Source organism: Zingiber officinale, chromosome 9B, assembly GCF_018446385.1.
Source record: "Zingiber officinale cultivar Zhangliang chromosome 9B, Zo_v1.1, whole genome shotgun sequence".
Classification (NCBI taxonomy): domain Eukaryota; kingdom Viridiplantae; phylum Streptophyta; class Magnoliopsida; order Zingiberales; family Zingiberaceae; genus Zingiber; species Zingiber officinale.
The window spans coordinates 54,787,233-54,809,065 of NC_056003.1; the positions used below are offsets into that span (position 1 = coordinate 54,787,233).

At 36.6% G+C, this 21,833-nt stretch overlaps 2 protein-coding genes across 4 annotated transcripts; one reads left to right on the forward strand and one right to left on the reverse strand.

The window, feature by feature from the left end:
* The first annotated feature begins 328 nt into the window (after positions 1 to 328).
* LOC122025338 lies at positions 329 to 15,384 on the forward strand. Of its 2 annotated transcripts, XR_006123670.1 has the most exons (4): positions 566 to 845; positions 7,961 to 8,310; positions 13,964 to 14,050; positions 14,158 to 15,360. XR_006123670.1 is itself a non-coding variant. In XM_042584135.1 (3 exons), exons 1-3 carry the CDS (start codon positions 486 to 488, stop codon positions 14,908 to 14,910), a joined length of 1,200 nt encoding a protein of 399 aa, XP_042440069.1. In that variant the 5' UTR covers positions 329 to 485; the 3' UTR covers positions 14,911 to 15,384. The 2 variants fall into 2 exon arrangements, 1 of the variants encoding a protein (XP_042440069.1); XM_042584135.1 differs by lacking the exon at positions 7,961 to 8,310 and having other exon boundaries at positions 329 to 845; positions 14,158 to 15,384.
* Positions 15,385 to 15,676: 292 nt separating this feature from the next.
* Positions 15,677 to 17,609, reverse strand: LOC122025666 (ammonium transporter 1 member 1-like). Of its 2 annotated transcripts, XM_042584505.1 has the most exons (3): positions 17,074 to 17,609; positions 15,918 to 16,853; positions 15,677 to 15,876 (listed from the first exon to the last, which is right to left on the reverse strand). In XM_042584505.1, the coding sequence occupies exons 1-3, from the start codon at positions 17,574 to 17,576 to the stop codon at positions 15,726 to 15,728; spliced, it is 1,590 nt and encodes a 529-aa protein (XP_042440439.1). In that variant the 5' UTR covers positions 17,577 to 17,609; the 3' UTR covers positions 15,677 to 15,725. The 2 variants fall into 2 exon arrangements, with proteins under 2 accessions (XP_042440439.1, XP_042440438.1); XM_042584504.1 differs by having other exon boundaries at positions 15,677 to 16,853.
* Between the last annotated feature and the right edge of the window lie 4,224 nt (positions 17,610 to 21,833).

Genomic DNA, 21,833 nt, shown 5'->3' on the forward strand with positions numbered 1-21,833 from the left:
TTTATGAATTTTTAAAATTATAAGAGTTCAAATGTATTATTCATTACTTATTTTAATTTTTCAAAGATATTAAAATATAATAAGAAAAAAGATTAAAAAAAATCTCTATACTGATCATATTAAATTAACGTATGAGGATTTTTATCGATTTATCCCTATTATATTTTTATTATATTTTTACCTATGCACATGGAAGAGAGGAAATAAAAGAAAAGAGAAAATAAAAAAAAAAAAAGTCAAATTTGGAGGAGAATAAAACTGAAAATACTCTTGATCCTTTTAATAAATATTAAAGTAGGGTGTACCTTTAGATAAATTTAGAAATCCAAGTAAGCCGTTTTGGTAAATTGCCGTGAGCTAGCCCTAGTCGTTTCAATCCTTCTTTATCCCTTCAATCGCGAGAGCAATCAGATTATTTCCTTTTTGGTCTCTTCGATTGTCGACGGATTGGTGGCGCAAGGATCGGGTTTTTGTTCTCGGTGCTAATGCGCACCGAACCCTTGGTGGCGGAATCGGCTCAGTCCGGGAAGGACTCGTCTCGATTCATGAGCACCGATCATGGCGCCGTCGTCATCGATATAAGTTCCGACGATGAGGAGGAGGAGCAGGATCTTGGGCTTGGCGGGCGGCGGGATGAAGAAACAGATGAGGTGGTGGTCCTGGATGCGCTGCCGGCGCCTTTCGTGAAACGGCTGAAGCAGAGTGGGGAATTCGTGGGTGGTGGCCTGGTCGACGACGACGATGATTGCTTGGTGTTGGAGTCGGACCCGGACAAGCCGGTGTTGGTGGAGAGCGATCAAGGAAGGGGTGGAGATGACCTGCTCATTGTCGCCGAGAAGGGGCAGGTTAGTATTTGGTTGATCATGCTACTGCTATGTAAAAATCTCGTCTGTTTGCTTAATCCTAGTTATACTTATTTTAGTCTTCATCCTTTGATATCAGCATTTTGTTATGAAAAAGTTGTCATTTTTTTAGTATCTGCAACCTTCGATTAGGATCAGAACCTTTGCTTCCTTCGTGTTAGCTGTTCTGTGTAGTGGAGGAAGCGGAGTGAAGCAAAAAGAAATACTTTTTACTTCCACTACAACTCTCTTTCTGATGGAGACAAGTGGTAGTCTCTTCTAAAAGTTTATAAATGCAGAAATAAAGATTCCAAAGCCTAATTTTTAATTTGGCATACTTTGGAAAATGAAGAGTCTATTTGGGAAATGATGTGAGTATAGCAATTTTAAGGTTTGAAAATCAAAGTTTGGAAGTGCCATAATTGGCTATCAAGTCCAATTATTTCAGGGGGCGTTTGGTTCTTTCCTAGGAATAGGAATCGGAATGGGAATCATTGTATTGTGGAATGAGAATGGGTATGAGCATGGATATCACTCTTAAAAACAATGTTTGGTTAGTTGTATATCTTCTATCGGAATAAATCAAAGTTTCCTTTTTTACCCTTAAAGGAAAATAAGAGAAAAAATTGGATGTGAGAGAAAGATGAATGTGAGAGAAAAATATGATGAAAGAGAATGATGAGAGAGAAAGTATTATGAGAGAGAAAGTGTGATAAGAAAGAATGAAGAGAGAGAAAGTGTGATGAGAGAAAATGAAAAAAGAGAGTGTGATTGGAGAGAGCATGATGAGAGAAAATATGATGTGAGAGAAAGCATGATAGGAGAGGATGAAGAGAGAGAAAATATAGCGAGAAAAAATGAGGAGAGAGAGAGTCATGAGAGAGAAAGTATGGTGAGAGAAAAAGAGAACAGTGAATATGATGAGAGAGATTGAGGAGAGAGAAAGTATGATGAGAGAGAAAGTGTGTTGAGGAAAAAAGGAGTAAGTGTGGCAAGAGAGATTGAGGAGAGAGAAAATATGATGAGAGAGAAAGTATGATGAAAGAGAAAGTGTGTTGAGGAAAAAAGGAGGAAGTGTGATAAGAGAGATTGAGGAGAGAGAAAGTATGATGAGAGAGAAAGTGTGATGAGAAAAAAGAGAAAAGAGAGTGTGATGGGAGAGATTGAGGAGAGAGAAAATGTGATGAGAGAGAAATTGTGATGAGGAAAAAAAGAAGAAAGAGAGTGCGATGGAAGAGATTGAGGAGAGAGAAAGTATGATGAGAGAGAAAGTGAAATGAGAAAAAAAGAGGAAAGAGAGTGTGATAGGAGAGATTAAGGAGAGAGAAAGTATGTGATAAAAATGATGAGAGAGAAACTATGATGAGAGAGAAAATATAATGAGAGAGAATAAGGAGAGATAAGTGATATGAAAGAAAAAATAAATAAATATATTTTGATATTTGATATTAATGAAGAAAATTTTAGTTTTAAGTCAAGGGTATTTTTGGAATAAGGGAATATTTTGATTGATGAAAATAGGGTAATGACTCATTGAAGGGGAGGTACATGGGAATGAGTTATTACCCAATTTTAAGGATTCATTCCCTTATTTGTATTCCTATTCCTATAATACAAACATTAACAATGGGAATTAATGATTCCCATTCCCATTCCCCACTCTTATTACCCTAAACCAAACGCCCCCTCAATGTTTTTCAATTTCAAGTGTTTTAAAGACTCTTTTTGAGTTCTTTATGCTTTCTATGTTAAAGAGTCCATCTATTAGTATTAATATGTGTTGTCATATTGCTATAATATGATATAGAAAGTGAGTTTTAGGAATTGTTCTAGATTGTGGTGATACAATCTCCCTAAGGTACTGTGATGTCTAGGATTCTTTAGATGCAATGCCAAAGTCTTTATAACCTTTCTACACCTCTCTACCACTAATTTCAGATTCCTACTCCACAAACCTTTTAACCATCAATCTCTATACTTGTGTGACATCTTATTTTTCAAACAATCTCTTCTTGTGCTTCATCCTTTCCATTAGTAACCATTGCCTTCAAACATTTCCTTTCTCTGATTTGAAGAGTCTTGTTTTACTAAGAAAGCTAGGAAGAGATGCTTCCTTTTGGGTCTTCTTCAAATGTTTTACATTTACTTCTCTTCCTTGACTTTGTGCGTTGTGTTTATTTGGATAATTCTTTTCTCTTCTTATCCCTTGACTTATTACTTCATTTTGCCCCTACTTTCTCTTCTCCAAGTAAACACAATATACAAGAATTAGTGACATATCATGCCATTTTGCAAGTGTTTCTTCTCTTTGTAACATTGATATTAGGTAAAGATCTTTTCTTGAATCCATTACCACTCTAGATATATAAGTGGGATAGCATGGGACACCCCATAGTTCATAGAATCGTAATCATAGTACTGATGGCTGAAAAAGTTAATGGAAAAATAGTAGTGTTTGATATGCCAAGATAGTCACCTCTACTTATTTTCGTTTTTATAATTTTGAAATTTACACCCAAAAATTTGTGGTATTTAAAATTTGGTATGCAATATCACCCCTTAGCTAATATTGCCTCTTAAGCTAGTTTAAAGATATCATAGAAACTAATGCTCGAATGAGCTGTACCGAGCATGTTAGGTGCTTGTCTACGGGTGTTTGGGATGGTAGAAGAGGAAGAGAATGAGGAAAGAGATGGAAAAGTGGACGAGTATATTACAGAAATTTTGTAGACGTGCTTAGGTTTCATTCCTACTTTCCTTGCTTTCTTTTGACTCACCTCATCTTGCCTTGCCTCAATCGTCTTCGATGTGAGTTGCGAAAGCTTCACCGACTCGCATTGCAAATGCACCATGGTTTCTTTTGGCTTTGACTCACCCCAATCATCTTTGATGTGAGTTACAGAAGCTTTGTTTCGCAACTTGCATTGCTTTGATCATGGATCGCTGACCACATTACTTTGCCTCAATGTCTTCGACATGGTCCACAGAAGCTTCATCAAATCGTGTTGCCTTGATGAGTCATGGAAACGTTTTGATGTAGAGGAGCTCTTGATTTGGAGCTTCTCGTGATGAACAATTCAGAGCTTCTCGTGGACGACACTGACAAAGGATGAGCATGTAGAAGTCTCAATGCTTCTTGTGACTACTGTAATCATTCATTTTCGAGTTTGCTCATGTACTAGAGGTTTTGGAGCTTCTTGCATGCCAGTTGGTGAGCAACATGAAAAATTTCACCTATGCCAATAGACACGACTTGAGATTTTAATGATTGTGAGTATTATCTAGATCTTGAAACAAGAGGCTTTTCTACATAGTATTCTTTAGGTTCCATATAAGGGCTGTCTCCCAATATTTGTGACATGGGTTTCAAGAAGTTGATTGATCTAGCTAACTACGAATAACATATTAGGGTTAATGGGAAAATTTCAGGGTTTGATACCCATGGTAATCTGTCCTACCTATACTTATATTGATTTTTGTGACTTCACAGTTTACATTCTAGAATATGTGGTAGAAAAGAAAATCTTTTTCTATCAAGGTTTCCTACAGTACATAGCACTATTCTCATATCATCATCCCCAGCATTTAGGTTCTTGTAAACCTTCTGCACCTGTTTAATACTGGTGAAAACTATTTTCTGTACTGATACAAACTGATTTGAATGCAAAACATCATTTGGAACTTTTACTAGTAAGGTTTGACATGTTTGCCACTAAGAAAAGTCAGCAAGAAGAGTCTAGTTGTTTGGTTACGATAGCTTATGATGAGATAGCAAAAAGGTTGGAGTTCAGGCATGCTCCCTATTCTGCCACCTATTTAATGGCATGAGTTTATTGTTGCAGTCGTAGGAAAAATAGGAAGTAAATGGATATAAGAATTGTGTTAAAGTGGTGCATGTGACTGCATATGCATTCCATATGCTTATCTAGTGCTTCACAGCATTGCTAATGTTAGATGCCACATGGATGGTTGTGGTAAAAAAATTATTGAATTCGACTAATTAAAGATTGAGTGCATGGCATGGCACATATGCGATTAAACATTCTTTGGTATTCAATTAACTTAGAAGAATCTAGTTAATTGCTTTTGATCCAACAGTAATTGTAAGTTGCATAAATTAACTTGGTCTGAAGAATATGTTGTTATGTTTTTTAATTCAAATATTAAAATCATTAAGGATTAAAAGTGATCATTTGTTTACAAAATACATGTTAAGTGTAAATGGAACTATTTGATGCTTTAGGCAAAAAGATCACACTTGTATTGAGCTTGTCATGAAATTCAGGTTGCAAAAGTGCTGACTACTTGTCATGACATGGGGGTGTCATTCCACCTAGCATGAGGTACCCCATTTGGTGTTAGTTTAATAAATGGTGATAAAAAGAACTATAACAACAATAAATAACTCAAGGTAAGCAGATGTTTTCTTTAGTTAGAAGAGTACAATAAGTACATATCAACACGTCGAGGATCTCCAAGCAACTCTATATACTAGTTGAGACCAACTCAATCCTTGAAATCAGCCATTGTTAGCAAAACTTAAGGCTAGGCTAATGAAAAAAAAATGGAAGCACAAATTGCTAAATGGGCAAAAAATGTATATGAATTTAATTTTAATTAAAAATTCAAGGAACTTTTTTTTTTGTTTATTCATCAGCAATTAATATTCCCAATCTTCTTTTGACCATCTTTTATCATAGATTAATATACTTTTAATATCACCTTTTTAATCTTCACTAATAAATGCATTAAGAAGTGAATCATTAGAGACATATCCTCAAAGTGTAAATGATGTCATTGAGAGATAGGCTAAAGTCTCACTGGTGATAATAATGATGTAGCACCATTGCGCAAATAAATACTGAATGCGCAGGATAACGAGCCAAACCTAACTAAGCTTTGTGTTGTTACCTCATGATTTGATAACATAGAAACTTCTATGGTGTTAATTTTTTCTAACATCCTCACATTTGATTTAGAAGCACTTTATTCCTCTTGAAGTGAAGTTTTCAACAATGAAAATTACTATCTTGCTTTTTGTATGCTTTTTGACACTTTATCAGTTGCTATTGTCTAGGGAAAAAATCTTATTAATTAGCCTAGCTAATCTCCTCTACTATATTATTAATCAATATAAATGCTAGAATTATGTCATGTCATTAACAATATTTATACTTAGATCCCATGACACTTCTCTTTAAGCTGATTTAAATATATCATGGAAATCCAACTTATTTCAAACATATTCAATTCTATGACCCCCTTGAGGTTGACAAGTTAGCTCGTTGTTCATTGGAGCTGACAAACAAGGTGAAATTTTATTGATTGCACTTTCTGAAAAACAGACTTTTATTTCCTATGTTTTCTTATAAAACCTCGATTAGAGACATGTGCATATAACTTAATTAGTCACAATAAAGCTTCATACTTTATGGAAGCATGCCCCAACTTTGGCCATTATCGATTTTATAAACATAAGCTCACATTTTGCTTGGGTTGACCCTATACTTTGCCTTCGTACTTGATTTAGCTTTAATAGTCTGCTTTTTGTGCTTTTGGGAAATCATGTTACTTTCTAAAGAAGTCTGCAGTCTTATGTGGATCATTTATCTGTAGGAGCCTACCTAATTAGCATCATTGTACCTCATCATCTAAAGATGACCTCACTCGTAAAACAATTAATTATTGCTCGGAACATTCTTGATATACTATAGAATAATTCATTTCTAACGATGATATAGAAAAACTAACTTATCATGTATAAGAAAACCCCTTAACTAATCACGTTTAATTGCAAAGGAGACATTAGGTCTTGTAATCGTAAGGTGCTTTAGTTTCATTATCAATCTTTTATACTACTGAGAACACATAGTTGCCTCCTTTGTCTTGGGACTAATTTAGCATTATAGTTAACAAAATCAATAGTTGGACTAAGATTAGATAGTTAAAGAATTTAAGTACCATTTTCATCAGATCTACAGAGTTGTTGAAATCAGAATTGATAGGAAAAATTAAAAAGTGAGAAAGATATAATAAAATTAGTTTAAATTTGAGAATACAATAGATGTTCTAAAATTTTAATAAAAATGCCTATTAATATATGCCATTACTTAGTAATACTAGATTGTTAATATAGTTTTTAAATAAAATTATTATTATTATTATTTAACATTTTGATGGTTTAGGGTTTAGTTTATCCTGAATTACATTTGCATTGGTGTTTAGATGAAGCAAGACAATTTTACGATAGTGGTTGATTGAGAGAGATTATTGCCTTTACTCTTGATCCACAATAACCATGCTCCAGCTATCGTGAGCAAGAGAAATATAGTGAGTCATCGAGTGGAATGACTGATAGCAAGGTTAAATAAGATCCTTGATCCCATGATGAATCTTGAGCTGTCATAATGCTAAGCTATTTAAGAGGTGATGAAGACTTTATCTCTTTCTGTGTAAGTATTCTAAGAATCAAATTAAAAGTAAATAAAAAACAAGTTTTTTAAAGTCATTTCACTTAGACCAAATTTTAACTTGATTTCAATTATTTTCACCAAATTTCTGTTTTTTCAAATTTCAATTTAGTTAAATTAATTGTTTGCTGATTTCTTTGACTATTTAGTTTTTTTCCTCACTTATAAGATGCCAATTTATAGGGGAAAAAAATTAATTTTGGCCATTGCCGATACAGATTCAAGTTAGGTGATCACTAGTATGCTGGATTTTCCTGATGACATTAGGATTAATCGGTTTGGTCCTTAACATAGCCTCCTTAGGCATACTTCTATTACTTAGCAAGAAACCTTTATATTAAGTACTTGAGGTCACTTAAGTATGAAAATGTTAATGGAGTTTCTCCTTTAGTTGTGTTATTCCAATGGAATAATCACCTATGTTTAAAATCTTGAGCATGTCATAGTTTTATGATTTGACTGGAATGACCGGTTTTGGTATTTTACTATTGTTAGAATGATTTCAAGACTTAATTCTAAATATAAATTTATGTGGATAAATATATTATCAACTAACTATATATGTGTTAATTAATACAACTAGATGATTTTACGCTTAATGCATTGTAATTGCGATTCCATACTATCGTCCTGTGTTCCAAAATTCAGCCTAGGCGGCCGCTTAGGCGTTAGGTGATTGCGTCTCGAAAACTACCCAGGTGGCCGCCTAAGCCGCCCAGGCGCTTGATCTGCGCTGGTAGGGTTCGGTGCCCAGGCGCTACTAGGGTTTAGATGTCGCTTAAGTGAAAAAAAAAACGTGGACAAAGAAACGTTGTTTCTCCTCTCCGCAGCGATGCTGTTTCTCCTCTCCGTAGCAATGATGACAACGACAACACTCATAGCGTCTCCTTCTCATCACTTCCGCTGCAAGCCAAAGAGGAAAGAGCGATCGAGCTCCGGCAGTGATTGTTCCTCCCATTTTTGCATCTCTTTCTCCACCTTCGTCGAAGAGATTGTCGGTGAGTGCATTTCATTGTTTTTTTTTTCTTTTTTGAAATCTTTTTCGTTGTTTCCCTTTCTCCACCTTTTTCTTTCGTAGTATTTATTCACTGCCATTTAGTATTTTATATGATTTTGGACAATGTGAAGCATCTTTCAATTAGTAAATCGTTTGATGGTCTAAATCTTACTAAACTGTTATTGTTAGTGATAATTTTCTTGTTTCTTATAGTTGAGTAATGAACTATTGGGTCTATGTTTGTATTCATGTAACCGTGTAAAATTCTTACTGTTAGTATTTATCTTCTATTTGCTTGGAACAAAGGATCATGAATCCATGATCCCATTAGGATAAGCTAACCTCAACAGTTCAGATTGTGGGTGAACTGTCATAATGTTGTTTTTTCTTTTACAATCATAATGCTGTTTTTAGTCCCCTGAACCAGTCTACGATATGATTTTTCTTGTCTAAATCATTTCTATTTGGGATGGCAGGTCCAATTTATCTTGTCTAAGTCATTTCTGTTTGGGATGACAAGCAATCCATCTTTAGCAACATCCGTCACTCAACCCGAATCTAGGAGTCTTAGGAGAAAGTCAAATGATATCGGATGGGAGTTTGGGATGTTGGTTGATTCTAAGAACCTCGATAAAATTAAATGCAAGTTGTGTGAAAAAATGATGTCGAGGGAGCATATAGGATTAAGGAGCACATAGGAAATATTCCTTGAAATGTATCTGGCTACCAAAAAGCATTTCAAGAAAATAAAAATGAGTGCAAACAGGTATTTAGAAGAGAGGAATAGAAAAAAGAATAAAATAATGGAAGAACAAAATTATAAAGCAGAGGTAACTATTTCTCCAAACAAAGAAGTTTTTGAAATTGAAGGGATAGATGGAATTAAAAAACTCCATGCACTTGGCCCCATGGATAGATATGCATCAGTAATTACTCCAGAAAATGTAGGTTCAAGTGTGAGTAAAGTGCTTCGCAAAAAAAATATAAATGAGGCTCTTTTCAAAGAGAGAACTCAACAAGTTCAACAACATTGGGAGATGGGTTTATGAAAATGCAATCCCATTCAATGCTGTTGATAATAATAGCTTCAAGAAACTAATGGAGGCAGTGGGTCAATTTGGACTAGGATTCAAGTCTCCAACTCAATATCAACTTAGGGAGCCACTATTGAAAGCCGAAGTTGAAAGAACAAAGCAACTGTTGAAGAAACATGAAGAAGAATGGGTGCTCAATCATGATCGATGTATGGAGTAATAGAAAAAGAAGAAGCATTTTAAATTTATGTGTTAATTGCAAGATGGTACTACATTTTTAGAGTCTAAGGAGTCTTTAGACGAGGCATATACAACTGAATATATTTTTTGAGTATGTTGAAAAGTGTGTTGAACAAGTAGGAACTCCAAATATTGTTCGTGTAACAGACAATGCTACCAACAATATGACTGCAACTAAATTGATGAGAGAAAAACGATCTGGGATCTTTTGGAGTTTATGTTCAACTCATACTGTTAATTTCATGCTTGAAAGTATGGACAAGCTTCCATGATATAAACGGTTATTGAGCAACTCAAGTATTTTACCATTTTCATTTATGCTCATCATAAGACTTTGTCCTTGATGAGAAGTTTCACGAAGAAGAGAGACATAGTTCGGCTAGGAGTTACCAAGTTTGCATCAAATTTCTTCACATTGCAAAGTTTGATTTAAAAAAAATATAATTTAAGGGCTATGTTTACAAGTGATTTGTAGGAGACGTGTAAATGGTCAAAAACAAACAAAAGAACATTGACTTACTCTACTGCGATGAGTGTGAGTTTTTGGAATGGTGTGACACTTTATTTGAAAATATTTGCTCCTTTAGTGGGAGTTCTTCGATTGGTAGATGGAGATAGAAAACCATCTATGGGGTTTCTACATGGGGAGCTTCTTCAAACTAAAGAAGATATCAAGGTGACCTTGAACAACGTGGAATCAAATTATCAGCCTATCATAGTGATTATTGAGTCAAAATGAAGGATAGACTTGATACATCATTGCATACCACTGCTTTTTTATTGAATTCCTATTTTTACTATAAAGATAGTTTTATTGCTCTTTATGAGGAGGTTGCGACGAGGATTTTTGAATGCATGAAAGTTTTGCATGCAAATGAGTTTGATCTACAAGATACAATTATTGACAAGGAGCTTGCAAAATATAGAGAGAAGGTTGAGTTATTTGGAAAAGCATTGGCAGCAAAAGCATGTGAAAAAAAAGGATGATACATTTGATCCATGTGTATGGTGGAGTGCATATGGTGTTCACACTCCTAACTTGCTAAGAGTGGCATTGAGGATACTTTCATTAACTACAAGTTCATCTGAGTGTGAAAGAAATTGGAGTGCATTTGAAGGGGTAAGCTTTTAACTTTAAGTCTTTAATTAAAGTAAAAATGTAAAATATTAATTTATAAAGTTTATATTCATGTTACTAACTATAATATTTACTCTTTTTTTTAGATTCATACAAAGAAAAGAAATAGGTTGGATGTCAACAGGTTGAACAATATAGTATTTGTCCAATTTAATGCTAGATTGTTGAAAAAATAAAAAAAGAGAAAAAGAATGGAATGTCGATGTCCTTCTTGCAAAAGATGCTTTTAATGCACAAGGTTGGATTGTAGATGGTGGTGAAGATGATAAAATTGAACTAGGTTCCGGGCTCACTTGGCAAATGGTTGTGAAGCAAGTGGAGCAGATGAAAATCTACAACTCTGAAGAAGTTATAGAGTGAGAACTTCATGAAGATGATTTTGCATCCGAAAAAGAAGAGGAGGATCACTATGATGATATTGAGTTTGTGTCCGATGAAGAACAAGTTATTGAAAATTATGGTATGGAGAATAAGTAGAATAAATATGAGTCTATGAGATATTAATATATTATTAGTTGTGTAATTTTGAACTCATTTTGTTAAGACATGACTTATGTTATTCAAGAATTATATTTTGCTTAGTGGTTCACGATGATGTAATCTTGTGAAATGCATTTATGAATTTTTGCACTTACTATTTCACAAAGATGTTTGCTTATGAACTGCATTTGTGAATTTAACACTTATGGTTTATTTTTTCTTTCACTTAATATGACAATAATGAAATGCATTCTAGTTGATCCATGCCCTTCACTGAATTTAGCACTTACTGAAATGTATTCTGCTTGTGAACTGCATTTGTTTATTTAATCTCATATTCTCATGCCATTCATAAACCCACTGCCATTCAAGGGATACCGAGGAATTTAAATGAATATGAGCTGTTTGTAAACTGCTTGTGAATTTAAATGAATGTGAATTGCTTGAGAACTGTTTGTGAATTTAAATGAATGTGAATTGAGAATTACTTGTAAATTTAAATGAATGATTTATTTAAATTCCATTCTAGTTGATCTTGGCAAAAGTTGTTTTAGCCCTTACTGTTTATTTAATTTATGTTATTCACTAATTTACCACTTGCTTTTGTAATCTCATCTCAGGAGATAGATTAAGACATAGTTAGATCTATATTGCTGGTAATAACCTTGACAACATTCAGATTTGCATATGTCCACATAAATCAAGGGATACTGAGGAATCCATCTAGCGGCGCCTAGTCCCCGCCTAGGCGGCTGTCGCCCGACTAATGCCTAGTAAATTTTAGAACCTTGCTATCGTCCTTTACTCACCTTCTCATCTTTGCTCACCTTCCTTTGCGACTCTACCTCCCTCGATCAGGAATGTTTACTTGTTCATAGCTCCATCTGTCTTTTTCCTCTTAGCTTCCCCTCACCTTGATTTCTTAATCAAATTATCTAGACAAACTATTCGTGCTGTTATCGTTCCATGTCGCGGTGTGAGAGCGGAACAATAAGTATCGACCATGTTGCCCGACACAGTTCGATACTATAAACTATGATCATCATTAATGATGGTGAGGTCCATATAAACAATAAGAAGGATATGTCTTGACTGAAAAATGCATTCAAATATTGAGAGATTATTATGCTCCTTAATCATACCATAATGAAGAAGAGTAGTTCTAAGCTTTTCAAATCATGTCTCAAAGATTGTTTCAGCGAGTATAATGATTATTTGAACCTGCACAGTTGGTTACTCTACTTCTGAGTAATAAAGTCTGGAAGTTGCCCCACGCAAACCTCACCAAGATCACCACGAAAGGGTTAATCAACAAATAGATTATAGTGCACCAAAGATGGTTTTGAAATGTATTCTCATAAAATAATTTAAGACAGTCATTAATGTTAGGTTGCAAGATTACAAATATAGTCCCACATTGAAAACACATGGGAAAGATCATGGGTTTATAAAAAAAGATATCTTCATTGGTATGAGATTTTTTGGGTAGAGTCCAAGAGCAAATCCATAAGGGTTTAGGTCCAAAGTGGACAATATCATACTATTGTGGAGATATCTATATTTCTTTTGGTCCTAACAATTGATATCTGACCAAGGTCGCTAACCGCCGAAAGAAGCACGAGCCAGAGTTATGATCCAAAATCGAACCATGTGGGTGAAACCTTGAGCGAATTAGGTGAGGTCCTTTGTAGGTCAGTGCCCCGATGCTTGAGGGGAGTCCCTGAGCAGGTCAAGAGTGACCGGATGTTCGAGGGGAGACCCTGAGCAAGTCAATAGTGACCTGATGCTTGAGGGGGACTCTGTGGTCCTTTGTTTGGGGGGATTGTTGGGGTTGTAAGGTTGCAAACATAGTCCTACATTGAAAACACATGGGAAAGATTATGAGTTTATAAGAAAAAAAATCTCCATTGGCATGAGGCTTTTTGGGTAGAGGTCAAAAGCAAAACCATGAGGGCTTAGGCTCAAAGTGGACCATATCATACTATTGTAGAGATATCTATATTTCTTTTGGTCTTAACAATTAAAAATATCTTTAATCAATTGCATTTGGAATCTAAGTCAATCATGATATTAGCATAGTGAATCTCAGGATCATAATATAAATGTAAGCTGATTTTTCATGGTTAAATTTTCTAGGTTGAAGTTATACATGTTCAAGTTTTCATTATTTTTTTATATATTGGAAGATTGAGCTATGAATCGAACACACGAATATAAAATAAAAGTCATAGAGATGAGGATGTTAAGATGGATGTGCGAATATACGAGAATGGATAGGATAAGAAATGTGAACATTAGAGGAAAAGTTGAGATTGCATTTATTAAGGAAAAATTCTGGGAGATACGTTTTAGATATAAATGCTCTAATTAAGAGATGTGAAATTATGATAAATATGTATATTAAATGAGGAAGACTACATGAGACTTGATTGGTAATGATAAAATAAAATAAAATTTATTTAAATATAGATAATATAATAGAGGATTAAGTCCAATGCCGTAGTAAGATGCATATTGCTAGGCTTGGTTCTTGTTGTTGTATTGGAAGGTGCAGCTCTCACCGTTCACTATCAATTGTTAACCTCAAAAAAGTGGCATGCAGTTTGGTAATTTTCATATTTCATTACCATTAATCCATGTATTTTATAATTGTCACAATTTTCCATTAAAGTGGCATACATTTTGATGATCGCATGTTTCATTATCGTGGATCCTTTTTTTTTTTTTTGGTTTTTTTTTTTAGTCCGTTTACATATTTGCAGTTGGCTTGCCGAGACTATCCACATCCGCGCCATCTTTGTGCCAATTTTCCTTTTATCTCATCATTACATGAGAAGTACTGCAAATTGGTAAGTACTTTTTCTGCTGAAGTTTGGTTCTTTGTTTCTTTTTCTTTTTTGTTACTTGAGCTTTCTCCTATATAGACGATGCTGACAATACCTCTGTTGCAATTCAGTGCCATTGTTACGTGTGTGACTCTCCGGCCCCTTGCAATTACTGGGCCAATGGTGACTTAACTACGGATCATTGCAATTCTACTGATAAAGAACCAAGCTGGAGGGCATTGAGGCAGTCTTTCAAACTGGTGGCTACACATTCACAGATGTACAAAGATAATTCTTCTTCTGGATTCCCAACTTTCAGAGGGCGAGCACCACCGATACACCACTCCAATTCAAATCCTATTTTGGCTTCCATCTCTCAATCAAATTTGCTGCAACCATGCTCCACGACTCCAATTACAAAAACAAACTTGATTGATTGTAGACGCTATCTTCCCGCAACTCTGTCCTGTCATAACCAGAGATACAACCACTACACACCTAAAGGACAACCTTTACGGAGAGAGACAGGATTGACGTATGCTCGTAAAAGATCTAGAAGGGACGGGGCACTGGAAGCTCATTTTACTACCTTGGATAGTCCATACAGCGCTAGCATCACTGCTTCTGCTAATAATCATAATCCCAACACTGTGCCAATAACATTACAGAGCCCTCGGTGGTCTGAAGTGGGACAGTGGGCATCTCAAACTCCGTCGATAACATCATCAGGTGACTCAACATCGATAATGCAAGCAGCTGTAGCATCGCAATTTGTACCATCCCTGATCACAGCTGCTGATGTTAACTTGAAAACTTGGCAAGACATAGTGGCTCATGCAACATCTGAATCGGGGATTCCAGAATTCCACTTGAGCCAGATATAGAATGACAGATGCTCAACAACCTCGACAGATACCATCTCAATGAGCACCTTATGTCATTTTCTGAAACAAATGGCGGTATGAGGTTCCCGTTTTCCTTCAGGAAATAACCTTCATCAATAAGATTATACCTGCACATGATCAGATCACATGATGGCAAGGAAGATCTCTCAACATTCAACTTCCAGGACGTCTAATTTGGCCATATCGAAGAAACTCAGTTTAGGTATGGATGGAATTTTATCTTCCGTATGCCATAGAATGCCATAAAAGAGCCTCTAGATGAGTCAGTTGCTGCAGCAACTCTTGAATGTAATACCAATCTCTACGATAAAGTAAGGTTGTTCTGTCCTAGTTTGCTTTCGTATTTAATGTATATTTCCGGTAGCAATTGATTCTTCTTCAGAAATACTTCGTTTAATAGATGGGATAACGATATTATCATTTTAAAAATTTGTTGATGCTCGTCTTCTAGAAGGGAAAGGAAGCTTTTTCGTCATCTCATCGGTGACTTGGTGTGGTGGGATCATCGGCATGATGGTATCGATCATATCTTTTAAACTTTGCTGATATATTCTTTCCGATTATTGAGACTTCTCTTTAGGTCAACTTATTTTTAATGAGGTAAGTTGAAGTGTTGGATCTTTTTTTTGAGACGATATTGCATCATCGCTTAGGTAGGTGCTTACAGCTATAGAGAATGAGTAAATGTGCAAGCCGTTGAACAATTGCTCGATAAGTAAATGAGTAATCTTGAACTTGGTTCGAGTTTAGAGTTTAAGCTTGACTTAATTTAGTTTAGCTCGTTCACACCCCTACTATGCCAGAGGGGCATGAGTGAGAGATACTTGCGTGTAAGCTGTTGAACAAGCTCCATAGCTGGATAAGAAAATGAATAATCTTGAACTCGGTTCGGCATTAGGATTTGGACTCGTTCGGTTCGATTTAGTCAGGAGAATTCTACGTCCACTGGTTTTTGTAGGAGCGGTTCAATCCGCGTAGTCGAGTACTTGAGCGCTAGTGCGGTGGCAGGCTTTGGTTCTTCGTCGTGGTAGACGTAGGCGAAGCCGCCGTGGCGAGTGAGGTCCATGCCGGCCATCTCTTCATCGGCGGAGATGCGGAGGAGGCCGAGCTTGTGCATGGCGTAGAAGAGAGGCCCCATGGTGGCGCTGACCCACCCGGCGATGACGAGGATCTCCACGAGATTGGCGGCCAGGAGGCGGCCGCCGCCTCCCATGAGGAGTCCGTAGGGCCGCACGGCTCGCCCCGGGTACACCTCGTTCACGTACCTCTCCGTCGCGAACAGCGCCGTGAAGATGATTCCCCAAGCGCCGCAGCCGCCGTGGAGCTGCGCGGCCTCAAGGGGGTCGTCGAACTGGAGCGCCGCCGCGAGGTGGTTGAGGCCGATGAGCACCCAGGCGGAGACGAAGCCGCAGATGATGGCGGCCCAAGGCTCGACCACCGAGCATCCGGCGGTGATGGCCGCGAAGCCGCCGAGGAGCCCGTTGCAGACGTCGGCCACCTTCCAGTGGCCCGTCTGCAGGCGCTTACCGAAGAGGGTCGTGAGCGCGGCGGTGCAGCCAGCGAGGGTGGTGGTGACGGCGGTGCGTCCGACGGCGGACCACTGACCGTGACTGGAGCCACTGGGGCCGTAGGTCTTAAAGATGACGGCGAATGATCCGGGGTTGAAACCGTACCAACCGAACCAGAGGAGGAAAGTGCCGAGCACCACCAGGGTGGCGGAGTGGCCGCGGAGGGCCACCGAGCGGCCGGCGTGGTCGAAGCGTCCGATGCGGGGGCCCTCGATGAGGGCCCCCCACAGCCCTCCGACGCCCCCCACCAAGTGGACCACTCCCGACCCTGCGAAGTCGATCACTCCGGAATCAAACAGCAGCGATTCCCCGGCGTTCCTCCCAGCCGCCGCCCACCCGTCGGCCGACCAAAACCTGATCAATTTCACATCGACGACCACAATCATCCCCGAAATCGACATCATCGGAAAATTATAGCACTCAACAACCAAATCATTAGAACAGAGTATGCCCAGGGCTACACGTACGGGCTACGGTGCAACTTCCGTCGGCCGGTGCTGGTGACTTCCAGATTAATCGGTTTGTAGAGTGATACCAGGATTAATAAAGAAAAAAGAACAGAGTTATGGCTTACCAGTGAGATACGATTGGGTAGACGAATCCGGTGAGGAAGGAGGAGTAGATGAGGTAGGCGGCAAACTGTGTGCGCTCGGCGATGGACCCGGAGGTGATGCCGGCGACGGCAATGGCGAAGGACCACTGGAAGAGGAAGTTGGAGTAGTCGAAGCTCGGGTCAGGCACGCCCTTAAGGGCGAAAAATCGGGTGCCGATGAAACCGTTGGAGGGTTTGCCGAAGGCGAAGGCGAAGCCGAAGAGGTAGTAGAAAAGTCCGCCGGCGGCCGCGTCGAGCACGTTGGTGAGCATGATGTTCATGGTGTTCTTGGCGCGCACGGAGCCGGCGCAGAGCATGGCGAAGCCGAGTTGCATGGCGAAAACGAGGTAGGTGGAGAATAGGAGGTAGGTGGTGTCGATGGCGTGGCCGGCGTCGGAGAGCTGGTTGCAGATGTAGTCGGCTGCGGCTGAGCCGTTCATGCCGCCTCCAAGGAGCGGCGCCAGATCCAACGACGAGCACGACATCGCCGTCCGCCCTTTCTCTCCCCCGCCGGCGGCCGCGCTTCTTGTGCATTGCCGTTCCTTTTATAGGAAAAATCTAGGCCTGGTCCCTTTAATCTTGTATTTTACTATGTTACCCTTATTTTTTTTTTGTTAACGGCTCAAAATATCTAACAGCTATTATTATTATTATTATTATTATTTATTAAAAACTATTTTTAATAATATTAAAAATTATTACTTAATTATATTTTTATTAGAAAACTATTATAGACGTGCATGATAGATGAATATTCCAGAAATAGATCTCTAAAGTAGGTATAAATTGTATTTTAAATTTACTCGAGAAGGTTATCTACCTACACTATTAAATTAAGTGAAATTATCAAAATTTTTAAAAATAAATTCAATTTGAAAATCACTTTAAAATTGTTATAATAGATCAATTTTAATAAATTAAAATAATATTTTAGTTAAGTTGATAAAAAAATATTTTGATATAATAATTTTAACTAATTGAAATAATTTATAAATAAGAATATTTCTAATTAAAAAAATATAATATTAAAAGATATTCTTTTGATAAATAATAATAATAATAATAATAATAATAAATACCCATTTGATTATTTTTTTTGTTAAAGATCTATCTCGCGATAGATATTTGTAGGTGTGGTCATTATTATTAATAACAAATTCTAGATATTATTTTTAGAAATGGTATGACTATATATATATATAAAAGTTGGAAATATCAAAATATTTCCAATTTTAATAAAACGTTTTAGGGCTCTCCTTATTATCGATTTTTAATGAAAAGTAATTTTTTATATAAGATATTAAAATATTACTTTATTATATTTTTTATTTTAAAAATATTTTATTAGAATACTATTATACACATACAACACCTAAAACGTGTTAAAAATAAATTAATTCAATTTAATCAACACATAAAGCATTATTATATTAAAAATTATTTATTAATTTTAAAACGGTTATAACAGATCAATTTTAATCATGATTTTAGTAAATTTTAATATAATAATATTTTATGTATAGTAATTTTAACTAAGTGAAGGGTAGAGATTAAATTTTAACAAACACATGTCTCGGGAAAAAAAGCTTTTTTCATCCTCTAGCTATATAGTTATTGGCTATAAACTGATTTTATGCTTTAACTCTTTTTACATAAATAATGAATTATAAAAAATGTATAGAATGAATACAATTATCTTTTTATTATAATGTTAGTTAAGTGGATAATTTAATGGTATATAGTATAGAATAAGGATATTTCTAAATAAAAATATGGTATTTTAAAATATATTTATTTTTATAATAATAAGAAGAAGACACCCATTTGATATATTATTTAAAATAAAATAAAAGAAACAAAAGATCTATCTCGCGATAGATTGTTGTAGTTGAGGTCTTTATTATTATTAACAAATTCTCGATATTTTTTTTAGAAATAGCTATCACCGTCAAAATAAATATATATATCTTAAGTTGAATTTTTTTTTAAAAAAATAGGTTTGACTGACAGTTGGCTTGACTCACGGTTGCCTTTGACTCGTAGGTGCACATGATAAAATACTTAACTATTATTATTTTCATTATTTTTGTAAAGGAAATATTTTACTATTTCTATGTTTATTATCATTATTAATATTATAATTCAATGCCAAAGATTTTTTTTTATTAATGAATAATAAATAGTCCGAGTGAATGATTTATATTTTAGTTATACACGTCTTAGACATAACTGAGAGCGCACGTCTTAGAATAGGTACGTCTTAATATGTTTCAGTGACCGTTCGATTTTCGGATTTTTTTTTTTATAAATGATTATGAAATTAATCAGGTAGAATACTCAAGAGTAAACCTTTTACATAAATATATTATAGTAATATACTTTTTTTTCCTCAAAATTTTCATCTAGATCAAATAAAAATGAGTAAAGGTAAAGATAAAGTTTGTCTACTCTGGCTGTGACCACCCCAACTCATATCGGGGTGGTCATGTTCCAGAGTGAGACCTATCCATATGTTAATTTATTATGACAAAAGATGAATATGCTCGCTCCTAGTGTCCCCGTCAACCTGTCCCAAATATCCACATGTTAATTCATGACCTATATAACGATCGAATAAGTGACATCATAATGGAAGGACGCTAAACCGTCGTGGGCATCCATAACTAACAATTAGGTTTAGATTCCATGGCGATAAACAACGTGATCCCAATAAGTAAATACAGGGGCATAGCCAGAATTCCAATTTAGGTGGGGCTAACTATCGATAAGACATAACCTCTATTTGCTGACTTAGACTTATGTCGCTCATTGTCTGGCAAGGCTGTGGCCTCTTCACGTGCAGTCGCTAGCGAAGCGGTTGCTCATCACCTAGTGAGGCAGTGCCTCGTGTGCGGTTGCTTTGCGGGTGATCACAAGCTAATTGGTTGCTGGTCACTTGGCGAGGTAGCGTCCGATTCACGAGCGATCATCGCTCGTTGCCTCGTCGACCACCACTCGAGTGGCTGATGCTCGTTGGCTCTTATTGATGAAATTTTATTTTGTTGAATAAGAAATAAAAAATTTAGATTAACTTTGAATAATGAATTCCTCGTTTACTACGGAGATTAAAGAAGATCGTACTGCGGGTAAGTTTACGATAAAAACATTAAAAAAAAGAAGTTAGAATTAATATGTTTATTAACTTATAAATATATTTATAATGAATATTGTAAAATTTATCATTCTAATTTGATATTTTAAAACATTATTTTTGAATTTGATATTTTAAAATTTGTAGCGCATGGAATGACCAATTAATGAATTTATATGAGACTGATACATAGAAAATTAAAATTATTAATGATATTTTTTAGAAAGGAGATGGGGCTGGAGCCCACCCTAACCCAAGGGTGGCTCCGCCCCTGAGTAATTAAATAAGGAGGTACACGAACCTTTCTGAGATCATTTTCTTTTATCGTTCTTTAAACATTCTCTTCCAAAAGTACTCTTAGTGTTTTGAATTAGTGCTTTAGGCATCCAAGGGACTTTGTCAAACATCTTCAGTGCCCTTTGACTCAGAGCCGGTCCTTATTGTTTAAAGACCCTAGGTGAAACTATAAATTATATCCCATTTTCTTCTTCCGAGTACCATTTCTTTCAAAAAAAAAAAAAAAAAAAAAAAAACTTTTACATCATCTATCATAAAATATATACAAAATTTAATATTACATCCTACTTCACTAAATGAATCAAAATTTAATATTACAAAAGAAATATATAATAAATGTTAGATATACTGATGTCCACACCTTAGATTAAACCCTTCATCTTTAACCTTTTACCTTAAAGTATCCCCAACACCAAGAGTAAATTCTTTAAGAAGCAAATCTTCCTCTCCAAAACAAATCTAATATCCTACATCCTCCAAGCACCTAAACGTGTTCTCTAAGTTCTAATGAATAGAAAGCTCAAACCATATCAATTTCTAATCAATATCCTGTTGGATCGAAAGCGCTAGAGGAGGGGGGGGGGGGGGGTGAATAGCGCTCATGACTTTCACTATTTTGTTTTCGGAAATCGTTCATGTAAACGCAGCGGAAAAGAAAGGAAGTAACACAAACAAACATAGAAGGACACAGCCGTTTACTTGGTTTTGAGCCTGTGACGACTCCTACTTCAAGGCCCGCGGTCGTTGACCGCTTTCGGTGGGCAACAACTATAATATCGCAAAGTTTACAAGATGTATTACAGTTCAATAGCAATAATGAAACTATACCGACACTATCAGAAATGAAGATGTAGACGCTGGTTGTCGGAGTTGTAGAGTGTTGTTGAAAGCGTTCGGAGCAGCGTTTGAAAGCACAGATTCTTCTGATCAAGTTGTTGTTTTTCGAAGCTGCACCTCTAGGCCACCTTTTATAGCTCTGCAAAGTCTGATCCAGATCCCCAAGCTTCGGGATCAAGTTTGACCCGAGGTGGATCAGTCGACCGATCCCCTGTCCGGTCGACCGATCAGGCGATCTCTTCCTATCTGATCCGCCCGATCCTCTCGCTCCGCTTTATTCTGGTCAAACTTCATTCGAGGTTCGGTCGACCGATAAATAGGTTCGGTCGACCGATCCCAAGGTTCGGTCGACTGATCCCCTTGTCGAGCCTGGTCCAACCTCTGAAGATCTGATCTGCTAGCTTGAGGGTTCGGTCGACCGATCCCGGTCTCTTCTAACTCTGCACAAAAATGTTAGTCTCCTTTAAAACAGAGTTAG